Source organism: Hyaena hyaena, unplaced genomic scaffold (genome assembly GCF_003009895.1).
Source record: "Hyaena hyaena isolate Hyena2069 unplaced genomic scaffold, ASM300989v1 scaffold_69, whole genome shotgun sequence".
NCBI lineage: Eukaryota > Metazoa > Chordata > Mammalia > Carnivora > Hyaenidae > Hyaena > Hyaena hyaena.
In genome coordinates, this window is record NW_024080702.1 from 44,674 (window position 1) to 61,217 (window position 16,544).

Sequence of the window (16,544 nt, forward strand, 5' to 3'; positions counted from 1 at the left end):
CAACACGGAAGGCAGGGCCAGGTGGGACCCAGGCAGACTGAGTAGGGAGCCGGGGCCAGGGGTGACTGCCCCCTGGGGCTGCTCCACGCAGCACCTCCGTTGAACTGGGTTCAAGGAATGAGGGTCACGGTGATGTGGGAGGTGAGCAGGCGGAGTGAAGCTGACAGAAACAGGGAGAAACAGAAGATTGGGGGGTGACCGCGGCCAGATAGCCTGGAAATAGTCCCTGAGCGGTGCGCGTGCATCTGAGGACCGCGTGGACGTCACTGGGGAGCAGCAGACACATGTGGGCATGGGCCAGGGTGGGGTGGGGTTCGAGTCCAAGGGGGCCGGGATGGGGGAGGGAGAGGAGCCCGGAGGCGGAGAGCCGGACGAGGCTAGGCTGGCCGGGGATGGAGCCGGGCGCGCTGCGGCGGACCCAGGGCGGGGACGGGGCTGGACCTGTGATGGGCGGGACCTGGCAGACCGAGGGCGCCTGGGGCAGAGGTGGATGGAGCCAGGGCGGGGCGGGGGCGGGACCGAGGCAGGGCCTAGATGAAATAGAGTTGGGGCAGAATCGGGGAGGGTCTGCAGCCGGCCGGTGGGGGCGCCTCCCGAGGCTGGGCTCACGGTCGGGGTGGGGGGTGGGGGTGTTCCAAAGCCGGCTGGGGGAGGGCCGGGCCGGGGCGGGGCTGGGAAGCCGGCCCAAAGCCGGCCGGGGGCGGGCCGGGGCGGGGCCGGGGGGCGGGTCCCAAGCCGGCCGGGGGCGGGCCGGGGCGGGGCCTCCTGCGGTGACGTCACGCCTGGCTGGCGGCTCAGGGGGCAGAGGCCGCGGAGGGGCCTTGCGGCGTGGTCACCGCCGGGCTGCCGCACCGTCGCGCTCCCAGACCGAGGGAGGAGGTGGCGCGGCCGCGGGTGAGTCCCGGGCGCAGCGGGGGCTCTGCGTGCCGAAGGTTACGGTTCAGGCTACCCTGAACCCTCCCCCGCTCTGCGTGGGACCGCAGTCTTCGGGGCGGGGCTCGCGGGGACGGGGCGGGGAGCGGAGGAGCCTCCGTCCCGAGGGTGACTCTTGGGAAACGGGGACTGGAAGGTGGGTTGGCTTGATGTTCTCCGGTAGCGCGGAGTCGTGGTCCCCTGGGGCGGGAACGCTGGGCCCCGAAAATCCCCGCAGCGGGGAGAGAAGTCGTAGTCCGGATCCCCCCCAGCCCCCAGCCGGAGATTGGACGTCTGCGTTCCCAACACCTTATCGGACCGAGGAGTTCCTCCTGCTCTCGTGCCCGAGTGTCCCCGGGATTGCACTCCAGGCGCACTTCCCCGCAGGCTGGTCGGAGCGCCTCACTGCCGGGAGCTCCGGGGGCTCAGACCTGACCCCAAGTAGGGCTGGCCTCTGCAGGTCTTCCGGGGAAAGCAGCCCCCACCCGGGCCCTGAAAGTAGCGGAGGTGGGGGACCCACGCCAGGATAACCCAGGGGCAGAGGGGAGGGAAGCAGTGAGGGGAGACCCTCCGCCGAGGCCCAGTGGTGCCCTGGGCGCTCACCCTCTACGCAGGGCCCTCGGTGAGCAAGGTCTGTGTGTCCGGCTCCCGTGCGGCCCCAGCATGAACCCTCCTCCCCACAGCCCCTTCAATCTGCACCATAGATCTGTTTGTGGACACCAGTCTTTCCACGTGGAATGTCCCACCCCTGCGCCCTTATCATCTCTTTTTGTGTCCCCTTCTTCAGGAAACCTGCCCAGGGCCCCCAGTCCCAGTGGTGACCACCTGTCTTTTGTCTTCTGCTGTGCAGGGGTGCCCGGGAGGGCAGGGGGCTGTCTGACCCTCTCTGGGCCCTGCCCCAGCCCCAGCCTGAGTTGAAATCAAGGACCAGCAGCCGCTCGCCTCCCCTCTGCCACTCTGTCCTCTCTCCTCCAGCCATGGAGCCCCTGCTAACCCTGCTCCTCGTGGCCCTGGTGGGCCTTCCTCTGGGTAAGACGGGTGGACAGACCCCTGCTGGGGGCCCGTGGGCTGAGAGTGGGGAGGGAGGCCAGACTTCTTAAAGACCACCTCTGTCTCCAGCCGTTCTGGGGGAGGTGATGGGACCTGGGGCCTGATGGACTGGAGGAGGGCTCTCCCCCGTTGCGTGACCCCCATCCAGCTCCCACCCCTCCCCCGGCCCCCAGCCCAGGCTCTGGACTGCCACGTGTGCGCCTACAACGGAGAGAACTGCTTCAAACCCATGCGCTGCCCGGCCATGGTCACCTACTGCATGACCACGCGCACTTGTGAGTCACCAGGGTGTCCTGGGGAGCAGGAGAGGGCGTCGTTCCCGCCCCTAGGAGTGGGGGAGGCTGAGGAGGGGGGCCCTGCTTGCCCGGGGTTCTCTCTGGGAGCTCCCGGCTGAGGGAGAGCCTGCCCTAAAGACCCTGCATGCCAGAGTTGGGCCATCGTGGGGTCCTAGCCCGACTCCCCTGTGCAGACTACACGCCGACCAGGATGAAGGTGAGCAAGTCGTGCGTGCCCAGCTGCTTCGAGACCGTGTACGACGGCTACTCCAAGCACGCCTCCACCACGTCCTGCTGCCAGTACGACCTCTGTAACAGCGCTGGCCTTGCCGTCCCCGGGGCCCTGGCCCTGGCCCCCATCCTCCTGGCTACCCTCTGGGGTCTGCTCTGAATCCCTGCCCCCCACCGAAACCTGCTCGAGGACCGAGTTCTGAGGGGCCCAGCCCTGCCTTTCCACCCTGCATCCCCCACCCACCGTGTGCCCCCCCAGCCACGCCCAGGACTGTCTGCTTGAGGACTCGGTGCCCGCTGCCTGGGCCCTCGCTCCCAGACCATGACTTCCATTCTCACGAGGTTGATGTGGGACCAGGCCTTGGTGGGGGAGCTCGCCCCTCCTCTGCCCAAGGAAGGGGGTGTCTGGCAAAGTGTGCTGCTCCTCCTGGGCCCTCAGTTGGCTGAGGGACACTGATTTGAGGGGAGACTTGGCCACCTTCCTGGAAGCTGCCACCGTCTGCCCAGTAAGTGTGTGGAGGCTCAGGGGACAGTGGGGACCCGGGATGGGTGGGGCGACCCGGGAAGAAGGGCTCTGGAGGCTCCCAAGGGCTGTCTCTCTGGGCACGTGAGCTGTCCAGGTAGCAGTGCCAGGAAGCCCCGTGTAGCCAGGCGGCCCTCGGGGCAGGGGGTGGGCTCGTCCTGAAGAGACCCCTCAGGCCCCCAGCCCCAGAAGCCTGGTAAGAGGTTCTTCCCTCCCTCTTGCTCTGCCAGGCTCTCTCCTCATGCCCCATCCTGGCCTGAGGCTGCAGGGGGGAGGGGCAGGGCCGAGAGGCTATATTTGGTGGAGCCTGAGAGCTGACCCCAGGGCTATTTTTAGCAGGGAGCTGCTGGGGCCAAACAACTTGGTCTTCAGCCCTGGCCTGCCCCCTAACAGAGGGGGTGAGCTGAGGGGGTGAGCTGCAGCGGGCATCCCAGTCGGCCTGGGGTGAGGGGGGAGTTGGGGGGAAGTCTTGAGAAGAAGAGAGGGAGGAGGTGTGGGGTGGAGGCTGGGGGAGGCAGAGTCCGGGATTCAGATGATCCGGACCCTCTTCCCTCTGACTCTGCCCTAGGAGAGAAAGAAGTGCACCCCGGGCTGCAGGGCATGGTCTCCAAGTGCCCCCAACCCAGTGGGGTATTGGGGACCCTCGGGGGCTCAAGAATTGGCATTATTTAAAGGGCACCCTGCCTAGGTGAACCCCATCCCTGGCCTGGTTCAGGAAACAAGGGTCACCCAGCAACGACCATCCTGGATAAGGGTGGCCCAGGAAGCACGGCCCTCCTTCCAGGGAGCCAGGCTGGGCACATGCAACACCATGCCTCCAGCCACACAGTGCCTGCGGCGTCCTCACCTGACCAGTGTCCCCAGCTCAGTGTCTCTGGAGGGGCCCAGGAGTCCCTTCAAAGCTGGCCGGGCCCAGGTCTGCCGGATTGTGACAAACGCCTATGTGGTGAGATTGACCCTGGAGCTTAGAAGCCCTTGGCCCTGAACCATGGCCCTGGTCAGGGAGCCTGTGCTAGAGATCGGTCTGGAGAGCCTCCCGCTGTGACTCCAGATCTCAAGGGATCAGGATACCCCAGGAGAGCCTGGGCGCACCCGGGGAGGGGTCCTTGGGCAGATCTGGTTGGACCTCCCAGAAGGTCTGGGAAGATGGGCCCCATCCTGGGCCGTGAGGCAGGAAAGAGCCGCACCGCAAGGAGTGTGAGGTCAAGAGCTCAGCCCCCACAGGACACCTGGGGTCTCCTCTCCCGAGGACCAATCCTGTGTGAGCCCTTCCCTGGGGGAGGCTGGGAGCAAGCCAAAGCCCGGCCCTGAGCCCCCACAGATCCAGGAGCGGTCAGCCTCCGGGGAGTAACCACACTCCCCCCACAGAGCCGGCTGGAGGGCCAGCACGGGCCTCTGGATGTGGAAGGAGTGGATGTGGGCCTCCAGCACTAGCCGCCCTTGACCTCCTGACTCAGTGGGAGAGGCTTAGGAGCTGTTGTTAGATGGCTTGTGTAAGACCTTTGTCCTGGGTCAGCTGGCATCTAGGCCAGAGCTGGGAGGGGCACAGGATGGGTCCACCCTCCCCTCCATTACAGTGGGCATGGAGTGAGAGCCCAGTGTGGCCGCTGTGAGCTCTGGGGCCGTTGAGAGCAGTGATCCAGGGAGCCCGGCTTGCCACCGTACGGGGTGCTGGTACCTGCCTTCTGCACCCAGCTGCCCGTCCTCCACCGTGACCCGGTCCAAGCCCAGCACCCACAACACTGCACCAGGACCCCCAGGACCATGCCACCGCCACACCCCACCCCAGCCCCACAGACAGGGCTCCGCCTGGCCCGGCTGTCTTTGAAACCCAGCACAAAGCCCCCGAAAGGCCCTCAACCAATACTGGGCCAGGCCTCACTGGTGAGGACGGTAACCCACATCTGTCTGGTGCCCCTGTGGTCATGGCCCTGAGCACCCCACGCCCACCCTGCAAGGTGGAAGCCATTATCGCGCCCCCTTTACAGAGGAGGAAGCTGAGGCACAGAGCCGTGACGTGGTTGCCTGTCTGGCAGGCTGGCCGGCCACCTCACCCCACCCCCACAGGCCTGCCCCACGTGTGCTGTCTTCTCCCGGCAGCCGGGAGCCTGAGAAGGTGAAGCCCAGGAGGTGGGTTCATGAACTTAAAACAGTCTCAGCCCAGGGGAAATCACAAGAGCTTAGGGCAGGAAAGCTTCGAAGGGGAAAATGGGACCAGAGACCTGAGATGCCGTGAGGACCAGCGGCAGGCGTCTGGCCCGATGTCAGTGTCCCAGGCCGTGGGCTGGGGTCGCCGAGGGAGGAGGGCGCAGGGGTGCCAGCACAGCAGGGGCATCTCCCCACGGGGATCCTTCCAACAGAACGAGCACCCCTGGATGTGAATAGATGCCGGGGCTCCTCCAAGGTCTTTGTGGCATCTCGAAGCGGCCTGAGTGTCCCTCGGGCCGGCTGTGCTGTACCGCCTCCTGTGGGTGCTGTTTGGAACCTTGTCCGTGGGGCACAGCGCAGAAGCGGGGGCTGTGGGCGCTCACCTGGGGGCACAGGGTGCCGAGCAGCGTGTGCGGTCCGGCCCCGGTGCCCAGAGCCGGCGTCAGGAAGGTGTGTCCAGGGCTGCAGTGCCTGCTGCGGGGTGGGGGGGAGCTGGGGGGGCTGCACCAACCCTCTCACCTCCTTTCCAGCGGCTCGTTTGTTTGATGAACATGTAGTTGTTCCCGCTTCTAGACCTCTGAAAGGCTGCAGAGAAAGGGGGGGCCTCTTTCTCGTGTCCCCTCTTCAGTGCGTTCCGTTAGCTCCTACCACTGAACTTGCCTGGAGTTCATCGTTCACATCTCTGAGCCTCAGTTGTCTCACCGATAAAATGGGAACAATCATTCCTACCAAGTGGAGGCCTCGCGAGGATTAACCAGGCCGTGGGTGTGAGTGCCCAGCACACAGGACGCCTCAGATGCATGGACTGATGGGGGCGCCCCTTCTCTTCATCGCACTTCCCAGGGCAGTGTCACTGCCAGCAGTTAATGCTAACCACCAGCCCTGACCCTGACCCTGACCCTGACCCTGACCCAAACCGGCATGAGCATCCGCCTTCCGGCCAGAGCTCCCTTTTCCGCTTACACCCCAACCCTCAGAGAGGTCCCCTCGGTATCTCATGGGATGAGTGAATAAATGTGTCTGCCCTGCTCTCTGGCCTCACTGCCACCTTGGTCTGAGCTCAGCTCCATCTTGCAGGTCTGGTGCCGCTGGTCACGCCGGCTCGGGTGGTCCTGGACTCCCGCTCACTCTGGCTTGTGCAGTCACGTCGGAGCCAGGGCTGGCGCAGGGCAAGGGGATGACCCGTGGGAGGGGAGCGAGCAGGACGGGAGGGGCTGTGGCTCCGTGGGAAGGACGGGGGCCCACCAGCTCATCCAGCCGCACCCTTTGAGAGGGGCCCCTAGGGGACACTGGTGGGGGGAGGCGGGATCCCGGGAACCCACCCATCCCCCAGCTTTCTGGCTCCTCTGAATCCTCCTGGCCCCCAGCCCTAAAGAGCCCACCAGATAGAGGGGTGTTCAGAAGCCATTCAGCAGCCAAAGCAGATGCACGGGAATCCCCAGAGGGTGGGGTCAGGTCCCGTGGACGGCCACCAGCACTGCCCCCCCTGGTGCCCTGGCCCCACCAGCTCGTGGCAGACTGGTGTGGCTGCCGGGTCACCCAGGCATTCTGCTGCCGGGTCACCCATTGTGGGACCCTTTCAAATACCTTTCTGTTCTCCCCCCACCGCGGGGACAACAGCCACAGGTTGGGCCCTGCAGCACAACCACGGTAGTGACCACGAGCACCAGCCAGGCAGGCGGCTCCCAGCTGCCCCTCGTGGACAGAAGCCCGTTGGCCGGCGGGCCGGCTGAGGACGTCCGCTCTCCGGCCCCTCGGAGGGACGCTGGTCACCTAGCACCCCGGGGGCAGCGCTGGTGAGGCTCCGGGTGGGCTGACCCTCGGCCTCCTCTGAGTGTTTCTCCTCGGCCCACCAGAGGCCGCGGGCCCACCCCTGCCAGGCGGTCTGACGTGGTCCCCGCCCTTCAGCCCGGGTTATCCTACCTGGTGGACAAGGAAAGGTTTATGGGATAACCTGGGCTTGCCCTCCCGCCTGGGGGCAGGGTGGCCCAGCGCCGCGTGGGCCCCATCCCGGCCCAGCGGCTGAGTCAGCTGCTGGGTGAGTCAGACGGCGGGGTCCTGCTGGCGCAGGGTGGGAGCGGCGGGTATAAGATGGCAGCCAGGGCTCCGGGCACAGCCTCTCCCTAGGAGACCATGCGGCTGCTCCTCGGGCTCGTGCTGGCGGCCGCCTTGAGCCTGGAGCTGGGTGAGTCCAGGGGCCACCCCTCCCCCGGCGCTCTAGGCCGGTGCCCCTGCCTCGGCCACCACCAAGCCCTGGGCTGTGGCTCTGCACCTTAGGGGACCCCAATTCCTGCTCCCTCGGCCCCCTTTGCTGGGGTGCTAGCCACTCCCCTCCTGCCAGCCCCTACCGTCTGCTTATGGACAGCACTCGGTGGTCCCCCCAGACCTCCTTCCTGGGCCTGCAGGCCCACCAGCTGAGCCCTCAGTGCCGTCCTTGTCCCTGTAAGAACGGCCCAGCCCTCTGCGCCCTGTCCCCAGCTCGACACCCCTCTCCCCCGGCCTCTCCCACGGGCCTCTCCCACTCAGCAGTGACCCCCTCACACTGAGTCTGATGGCCCTCCTCGCTGTCAGGCACTGCTTCCTGGTCCACCCTCTCTAAGCCCCCTCCTCTCTTCCCACTGGGACCCAAGCCTCTCCTCCCTCCCTCTGGCTTCCTTCTGGAGCCAGTCCCCTCGCTTGGGCCATTTTCGCACTCGGCTGTGCCCACATCCGCTATCGCTGCCCCCGGCTGGCCAGCTCCCGGCCCTTCGGACCAGATGCCTGCCCGAGGGCTCCTTGGGGCCAGCTCCCTCAAATGGGGCTGCCCGCACTGGCCTCATCATCTTCCTTCCACCCGAGGTGGGATGGCATCTCTGCTCACCCACCCAGATGCCCAAACAAACCCAGCTGGGGCCCTGATCCCACCCCCAGCAGCCCTGGTGCCCCAGCCCTTACCTGGCCAGGACCCTGTTTCTATATCTGGGTTGGCACCGTCCTCATGTCCAGAGCAAGTGTCTGGACAGCCCCTGGCATGGGCTTAGGGCTCCACCCAGCACCCTCTGGGGTCTGCCAGTGTCTCCCTGCGGGATCCCTCCTGGCCATGCGGAGCCCTGTGCAAGCCCTCTGTCTGGGAGGAGGGGGTGCGGGGAGGGGGGCATGCGAGGCTCAGGGACCAGGTCTCATCGATGGCCCCCAAAACTGCTCCTGGCTCATCAGTGTCGATGCACAGGGTTCTGGGGATCTGGGCTCAACACAGGGAAAGTCTTTGTGACCGCCTGGGCTAGGTCACAGGGGTCGGGTGGCGTCTGGGAGTGGCCACCACAGGCTCCTCCTCCCTCCCCTGGCCTAGTTCAGGCTCAGTGGCTCACAGGAGTCCCACAGGTCACATTGGTGGCGTCCTCCCCTGCTACCCGTGGGAAGTGCACTCCCCCATCCACATGCCGGCCTTGGGGTGCAGGGGGGAGGGGGTCCTGCCTGCTGCACAGGGATCCCGGAGAGGACAAGAGCCTGCAGCCTGCACACCTGACCGCCCTCCCCCTCCTCCTCCCACCCCCACCTCCTCCCTCTTCCTTCCTCCTTCTCTCCTTCCTTCTTCCCTTCCCTTCCCTTCCCTCCCTCCTTCCTTCCTTTCCTGTTTCCTTCCTTCCCTCCCTCCACAAAGCTCCCCTGAGTCACCAGGCACAGAGGAGGGGTGCTGTGTGAGGGGTGCTCTGGGCCCACGGAAGAGTGGGTGAGATGCCGCACGCGTGTCCTGCACACCGGAGGCCGAGGGGGTGGGGAGTGAAGCAGGAGTGAGACCACCTGGGGGCAGGGACACACCACCAGGCTGGGGCAGAGTGTCGGCAGTTCGTGGGGGGCATGCCAAGGAGGAGCCATCAACTCGGCCCGGGGCCCCAGGAGGCCTTCACAGCGGAGGTGGCATCTGAGCTGGGCCTGTTTTGCCCGGAGAGCAGAAGGCAGGGCATGGGCAGAGCAGGGAGGCCTCGGCGGGGGGGGGGGGGGGGGGGGGGGGGGGGGGGGGGGGGGGGGGGGGGGGGGGGGGGGGTGAGCGGGGAGGGCAGGAGGCAGGAACTGCGTCTGGCGGTCGCGCTGGAGACACAGGCCCCGGCTGTGCAGGTAACTCTCCCCGTCTGTCCGCTAGGTGGCAGCACCCGCGGCGTACCGCACCGCCGTCGGGCCGGCGTGAGGGCGGCTTCCGGCAGCTTTGCTGGGCTTTGTGGCAGTGCTGTCACCCTTCCTGGTCGCATGTGGGGTCTCGGATGGCCCGGTGGGGCTGGCGGGCGAGTCTAGCCTGACGGTGGGCGCCCTGCCGCGGTGGAGACTTCCTGGCTCCAGCACCCGCCCTGTGGTTCCGGGAGGGCGCCGCCCACAGCCCCCGGGGTTGAGCAGGGCCCAGGCCACTGCCAGGTGTGCGTGCCCCTGCCCGGGTGTGCGTGCCGCTGCCGGGTGTGCGTGCCGCTGCCGGGTGTGCGTGCCGCTGCCGGGTGTGGGTGCCCCTGCCCGGGTGTGCGTGCCCCTGCCCGGGTGTGCGTGCCGCTGCCGGGTGTGCGTGCCGCTGCCGAGTGTGCGTGCCGCTGCCCGGGTGTGCGTGCGAGTGCCTTGCGTGCTGCATCTTGGCTCAAGTGCGCGGCGCATCCCATGGTCAAGGACCCGGGCTTGAACGTGTGCAGACCTGGGGCAGATCCAGGGCAATGGTGAGGGCGGGGTTGGCTCAGCCTTGCGGAGGCCCGAAGGGCTGACCAGGGAGTGAGTGGGTGTGAGCACGTGGCCCCGAAGCCCGCGCAAGCTCCTGGGGCTCCGAGCCCGCACACGGCGGCGGGGCAGGGCGGGCCTTGCAGCTCGCGCCGCTGGCCCTGTGGGTCCTGTGCGCTCGTGCCCAGACGTGTGGGCAGGCAGAGCAGGGCGCGGCGCCAGGCTGGGGACCGCGTGTGCAGAAGCTCAGAAGCAGAGAAGGACAGGTTGGGGGGAGGGGGGGCTGAGGCGGTTGTGGGCAGAGGGGCACAGAAGGACAGAGAGCCAGGCAGGCAGAGAGGCTGCGGGGCCCCTGCAGTGCCCACGTGGGAGGGCAGCTGATGGGCAGAGCCACCAGACATCTATGGAATGAGCTCAGGGTTTCAGAAGAATCAAGGTTGTTCTTGGAGAACCAACACCAAACAGAACGATGCCGGCCTCCCTTCCCTCTTCAGTGCCCAGCACATCTGCGCCATTGCTCTCCACGCCCCACCCCCTTAGCCACCTGAACTGAGGCACCGGTGGGTCTAAGGGGTCCTGCTCAGGCCCCCCCAGAGGAAAATATGGGCACAGCTGTGTCTTGGAGAGCCCTCCCCACCTTCCCCCCGTCCCAAACGCCCCCCCCGACTCTCAACTCCTTCTGGGGGAGGCCCCTGTCCTCACTCCCCTGGGATGTCACGCAGCAAGCCCGGAAAGCCCCATCCTGCCCCCCAGACCAGCGCTGTCCTGGCTGGGGGACGCAGAGGAGCTGTCTCCAGCCCAGCGCCCATCCGGCTGTGGTCCTGGGCCTGGCCCCCCGATTCCTGTGGAGCGCGGTCCCACAGGGTGGAGGGCCAGGACCTCTCCCAGCCCTGGGCTGAGGCTTCGTACATGGTGACCACCCCCACCCTCCAATCTGGGAGGTCTTAAGGGGTTGGGCACCCCAGGACTCGGGGCTAGGGCCCTGAGAATGACAGTGGGACACTGGGTGGGAGTAGAGGGTGCTCCTACGCTGGACGTACCCACACCTGTGTCCCCGTCTGTCCACCCACCTGTCCCTCCACCCGCGGCTGCAGCCCAAGCCTTGACGTGTCACCAGTGCAAGGGCTTCGGAGGCTGTGCCCATCCGTCTAGATGCCCATGGAGCTCCAGCTACTGCGTCACCATCGCCACCCGTGAGTGGGGCACGTGTGGGGTGGGCCAGCCATGCCCTTGTTGCCCGGGAGAAGAGAGCCAGGCTGGAAGGGGGCGGAGCTGGCCAGGCTCCCAGCAAGTCAGGAGCAGGGCAGGGGGACCATCCCGTCCTCAGCCCGGGAGGGGCCCCAGTGAGGGGACTGGGCAGGGGTTGGGGGGGCGCGGGCAGCTCAGAGGCTCAGGGGCCTGTGCGGTTTACCTTCCGTCCACCCCAGGGATCCCCTTAAGCCACATCGACCTGCCTATGGTGACCAAGTCCTGCCAGAGTGGCTGCCCTGATGTCTCCTCCCTGGGCCTTGGCCCCCACGTGTCCATTGCCTGCTGCCAGCACTACCTTTGCAACCAGGACTGAGCGCCGCCCCCCCCCCCCGCGCCTGCAGCCGGTGCCCCCACTCACAGCGCCAACCACGAGCCCTGGCCCCCAGGCAGACCCCACGCCTCCCCCCGCAGCTGAGCTGGGGCACCGGGTGGGGGCGCTCAAGGAGCATCCCGGCTGTGCAGGGGGGTGGGGGGCTCAGGGGTGGCACTGAGTGGGTCTGAGGAAGGGGGAGGGGCCCTTGGCAGAGGGAGGGGACTTTGGGGGAAGCAGGGGAGAGAATGGAAGGGACAGAGCAGACAGGTGAGAGGGTGAGGCTGGAGGCAGTCTTGCAGCCCCCGCCACAGGTGCACACACACAGGCCGGTACACGCGCGCTAACCCCACCGATATGCACACATGCATGTGCACACACACCCATACATCCATGTGCACATAGGCACCCCCACCACAGGTGTGTGCGCACACACACGCACCCATACATGCCACACGTACACACACACACATAAACTTTTCATCATGGCTCCCACCAGCCTCAGGCTGCGAAGCAGAGCAAGACCCCTACCAGGGGGCATGGGTACCCCGACATGGCCACTGCTCTCACCGCCCGGCCCTTCCCTTGTGCTTACCCTGGCCACATTCTCACGAAAGAAGACAGAAACGCCAGTGCAGGGTCCTAGCAGAGCGACCCCCCCACAGAGGCGCCAGGAGGGCCCTCGGGCGAGCAGACACGCGGGAGAGGCCCCTACGAGCCCCCGAGCCAGACGACCGCGGGCGCGCCCTGGCGGCTCTGCAGGCCGGCCGGGCAGACGGCACCGGGACTGGAGAAGCTGACCCCACGGTCAGGACACCACGCTGGCCCCCGGCCTCTGCTCCCCTTCTGTGGAGAGGCGTCCCCAGGGAGTCAGAGCTTTAAATGTCAAAAGAGATCGTTGGAATGATAGGTGGTTCTCCAGGCGATTCCACTCGGTCACAACACGACGGGCAGCCCCACCCTCAGGCATGCACTCACGCTCGCCCAGAAACATCCATACGCTCACGGCGGCGCCGCCACAGCCGCGGAATGGGGAGCAGAGCACGGAGCCTCAGAGGACACGTGGACAGACTGTTCTCTCCACATATGGGGCCACAGCGTGGACGGGCCCCAGCGCGTTAGGCTGAGGGCAAGGGGCCGACACAAAAGCCCACATCCTCAGTGGGTCCATTTGCATGAAATGGTTGAGGCAGCCGGGCAGCCAGTAGGCAAGGGGGTGTGTGGCGGGTGAGAGCAGGCGGGGAGGGGGTTCCGTTTCGAGGTGATGCAAGTGTCACATTCACCGGGGGCAGCTGCACAAATTGGGAACACACCAAACCCGCGTGCACTGGGTGAATCGTCTGGAGCACATGCAATAAAGCTGTTACACGTTAACAAGAGAAGAGGAATTTTTGAAAGCAAAATGAGACTTAAAATCCAGGCTGAGAAAGATTCTAGATTTAATCACACAAATCTAAAAAGAAGTACATACGAGGGGCGCCTAGGGGGCTCGGTCAGTTAAGGGTTCGACTTCAGCTCAGGTCATGATCTTGCGATTCATCAGTTCGAGCCCCGGGTGGGGCTCTGTGCTGACAGCTCAGAGCCTGGAGCTGCTTCAGATTCTGTTTCTCCCTCTCTCTCTGCCCCTCCCCCACTTGTGCTCTGTTTCTCTCTCTCAAAAATAAAGATTAAAAAAATTTTTTTTTAATTAAAAAAAAGGGCAAAGTGAAAGCAAGCAGCACTTTAAATCCAGGGGAGAAACGGAGACCCAGGAGGGGAGGGACAGGCTGGAAGGCAGCCCCGCCAGCGCCGTGCAGGGTGCCGCCCTGGCAAGTCGGCCATGAGCATGAATCTCTAAGATGCCCCAAGAATGCTGCCGAATGCCGGCCCCCTGAAATGTCACCCAGACGCCTGTGGATGGGAGGGCGCGCTCACACACACAGAGCCACCGCCTCCCGGGCTTGGGGTAAGGGAGTGTCCCAGGGTGGGGGCTGCTGAGGGCTGGGTAAGCACCCGCTAAAACCTTCAGGCTTCCGAGCAGGGGTTCTGAGTCTCAAGGGGCACCTGACGCCTAACAGCTGCTGCTGGAGGGCGGATGGGTCTTTCACCAAGTGCTGGCCGTTTGCCAGCTCTGCCATCCTGCGAATCCTCTGGAAGGGTCAGTGCTGACCGAGAGTGGGGAGCAGGCACCCTGAGCAGGGGGACAAAGAGCCACGCGGCGTGGGGGGAGCTGGCTCTGTGCTTCTGAGCACCCCCCACAGGGTGTGGCAGACCCCTGACCCCCGCCGCAGCGAGAGCGCACTGGTGGCCGGAGCATGACGTGCACCTCGGGGGCTCGGGAAGGGCACGGCCCCAGGGCTTCCGGGCCCGCCTAGGGGAGACCCGCAGGCTGTGCACGTCCTTCACGGCAGAGAAACATAGGCTTAAAGGGGAGCCGCTGGGCGGGGCCCCAGGCCAGGACCCCCCTCCGCCTTCCTGGGGTCTGAAGACAGTGCCCGAGAAGGTCACCCACAGGAGGCTGGAGAGGGGGCCAGGCCGCATTCAGAGCCACAGCAGAGGTCCCTGACCCTGGTCACACTGTGAGCCCCAACTCTGGTCACACTGTGGGCCTTGACCTCGGTCACACTCTGAGCTCTGACCCTTGTCACACTCTGAGTCCTGATCCTGGTCATTCTATGGGCCCTGACCCTGGTCACACTCTGAGTCCCAACCCCGGTCACACGCTGGGCCCTGACCTGAAGGCTCCTGGTGGAACTGAGGGTGGCTGGAGGCGCCCTGGACAGAGCCCACCCAGACCCTGGCTGGGTCACATCCCTCCCCGACCTGGGTAGAAGGCTGCAACTTTGCGTCCGGCCTCAGCCTGGGTCCCAGGGATCAGGCGGAAACTGCGGGAGGAGCGAGTCCCCAGGGGCCACGGGTGTGCTCCAGACAGAAGCACAGGCGGGGCCCTCGCGTCTGAGGACAAGGGGCGGGGCCGGTGTGGCTCCAGCACGGGAGCGGGGCTACACCAGGAGGGGCGTAGGGCGTGTGCGCCGGGTGTCTAATCCGGTTAGCCGCATCCAGCATCAGTGCCCAGGTGCAGCTGTGCGGTGCGGCCAAGTGTCAAATCAGACAAGCCCGGCCACGGCCTTGGCTTCCCCAGCCCACGCCAGGTGACCCGCCCAAGGCAGCTAGCCGCTGGGCGCCCTTGACCCTGCGTCCCGAGTACTTGGTGGTGGCCTGTGCCTGGGGAGCTGTGGTGAGGACAACATGACCCAGCAGGTGAAGTGGCCGACAGGCGCCGGGTGTTAAGGGACACAACGCACCTCATCCCCAGGCCCCAGTGCCCAGGGACACACAGGCGCCTCCAGGTCCCTGGAGCTGATCTCAAAGGAAAGTCCAAAGACCATAAAAAGGGCTGTGGGGTGGGGGTGGGGGGAGCCCCCAGACAGAGAATTTCAAGAGAGCAGAAGGGAGAGGAGGGCAGGGAGGGGCGTCTCCGGCAGTAGGAAGAGCTGGAGCAGAGTCTAGGAGGGACGAAGGTTTGGACCCTATGGGAGAAGATGCAGGAGTTGAGGGGGCTGCAGTGTAGCCCCACGTGAGCCTGGGCACCATGGCCTTGACCGCCCAGCCCAGCAAGAGGCCAAGGGACCTGTCGAAAACGCTCCCCACCCCACCCCAGCGTTCACTCTAGCGGCTGCGGGCTTGGTGGAGGGGGTGACCCGGTCACAGGTGGAGTGCATCCCGTGGAGGCTGCCGCGGGGGCTGCTCGTGTGCATGTGTGAGTGCGTGTGCGCGCGAGTGTATGTGTGTGCACACGTGCAGCCGTGCGTGCACGCGCACGTGTACGTGTGCACAGGTGTGCGTGTGTACATGTGCACGTGTGCACACAGCTTTGCGTGTATGTGTGCACATGTGTGTGCACGTGCACGTGTCTGGCATACGCGTGTGCATGCAAGTGTACGAGGGAGCAGTGGCGGGAGCCACACTCGAATCCTGTTGGAGCCTCAGGCAAGGCCCTTGCCATCTAGGTCCTGACCGCCACGGGGGGGGCCAGGTGAGCCCCGCACAAGCGGCAGCCCCTTTGGCCTCATTAGAGATCAAGGTGTACCTGCCCCTCCAGCAGACACGGGGATTAGCGTCCCCAAGGCGACCCTGGCCCTTCCCCACCCCCAGCCTCCACCCAGGGCCTTCCTGTTGACCCAGCTCCCTCCTGCCTTTGTCCCTTAAGCCCCTGAGTACACTGTCTGGTTGTCCAGGCGGCAATCTGGCCCCCTCACCGTGCTCCATGAGGGGGTGTCCCGGGGCACCCTGGTAGCACTCAAACCCAGAGCCACTAGACCCGGACTCTGCCCTCGAGATAGGCATGGGGACCAAGGTGGACAGGGTGCCTGGCAGAGGCAGGAACGGGGTGGGTGTGGGGCGGAGGGAGACCATGGGGAGCCCAGGTAAGGGCGTCACAGGGAGGTGAAGGCCCCCAAAGCACAGAGAGGGGTCATCAGGGGTGGGGAGGGGCTCCAGCCTGCGGGAGGTAGAGGAATGGGGAAGGGGACAGGGGCAGCGGGTGGAGGCGGGAGGGGCCCCAGTGGGCGGGGCGTGAGTCTCCACGCCTCAGCCGCCCACAGGAAACCCAATGCCACTAATCCGCTCGGCTGACCGGTTGGGTGGCTGCACTGGTGTCTGCGTCCCTGCGGGCAGCCCCAGGGCGAGGGTGCAGTGGCTGCAGCCTGAGGACCGGACCTGAGAACCAGACCATGAGGGGGACGCGGCTGGTGCTGCTGCTGCTGCTGGCGGGCTGCGGTGGCCAGTTCGGTGAGGGGTGCAGGCAGTGGGGCCCCAAGCAGAGGAGAGGCGGGGCGGAGCGGGGGGTGAGTGGGGAGGGAAGGGCAGGGCCCTCGTCCCAAGCAAGGGAGAGGAGGGCGCTGTACCGAGGGGCCTGCCCCCAGGGCTGGGGCAGCAGCGGAGGCCCTGGGTGCCAGCGGCGGACCTGCGTGTCCCGCGGGCCGTGGGGCGCAGACGGCACAGTCAGACCCACGCTCCCTGGTTCGGGGGCCACGGTGCAGCGGGCCTCAGGAGGTGCCTTAGGGAGACCAGAGAAGGCGCTGGGCAGAGGGGAAACTGAGGTGGCCCTGAAGACAGCAGCCACACAGTGGGCTGGGGGCTCCTGCGGTGGGCGGGACCCAGGAGGGGAGGGGAGGGCAGCACGGCCTGAGGC

The 16,544-nt window shown here is 66.2% G+C and overlaps 3 protein-coding genes across 3 annotated transcripts in view; all 3 read left to right on the top strand.

Moving 5' to 3' along the window:
* The first annotated feature begins 728 nt into the window (after window positions 1–728).
* Window positions 729–6,168, top strand: LYNX1 (Ly6/neurotoxin 1). Its single transcript, XM_039232994.1, has 4 exons — window positions 729–894; window positions 1,888–1,941; window positions 2,136–2,237; window positions 2,432–6,168. Exons 2-4 carry the CDS (start codon window positions 1,890–1,892, stop codon window positions 2,626–2,628), a joined length of 351 nt encoding a protein of 116 aa, XP_039088925.1. The 5' UTR covers window positions 729–894; window positions 1,888–1,889; the 3' UTR covers window positions 2,629–6,168.
* A 1,089-nt stretch (window positions 6,169–7,257) lies between these two features.
* On the top strand, window positions 7,258–11,549 carry SLURP2 (secreted LY6/PLAUR domain containing 2). The gene is made up of 3 exons (XM_039232995.1): window positions 7,258–7,324; window positions 10,905–11,003; window positions 11,238–11,549. Exons 1-3 carry the CDS (start codon window positions 7,273–7,275, stop codon window positions 11,372–11,374), a joined length of 288 nt encoding a protein of 95 aa, XP_039088926.1. The 5' UTR covers window positions 7,258–7,272; the 3' UTR covers window positions 11,375–11,549.
* A 4,458-nt stretch (window positions 11,550–16,007) lies between these two features.
* The window catches only part of LYPD2 (LY6/PLAUR domain containing 2), a 1,727-nt gene continuing 1,190 nt past the window's right edge, over window positions 16,008–16,544 (top strand). Inside the window, exon 1 of the mRNA XM_039232942.1 lies at window positions 16,008–16,141. Coding sequence (XP_039088873.1) covers window positions 16,084–16,141 — 58 coding nt within the window. The 5' untranslated portion in view covers window positions 16,008–16,083. The remainder of the gene's footprint in view (window positions 16,142–16,544) is intronic.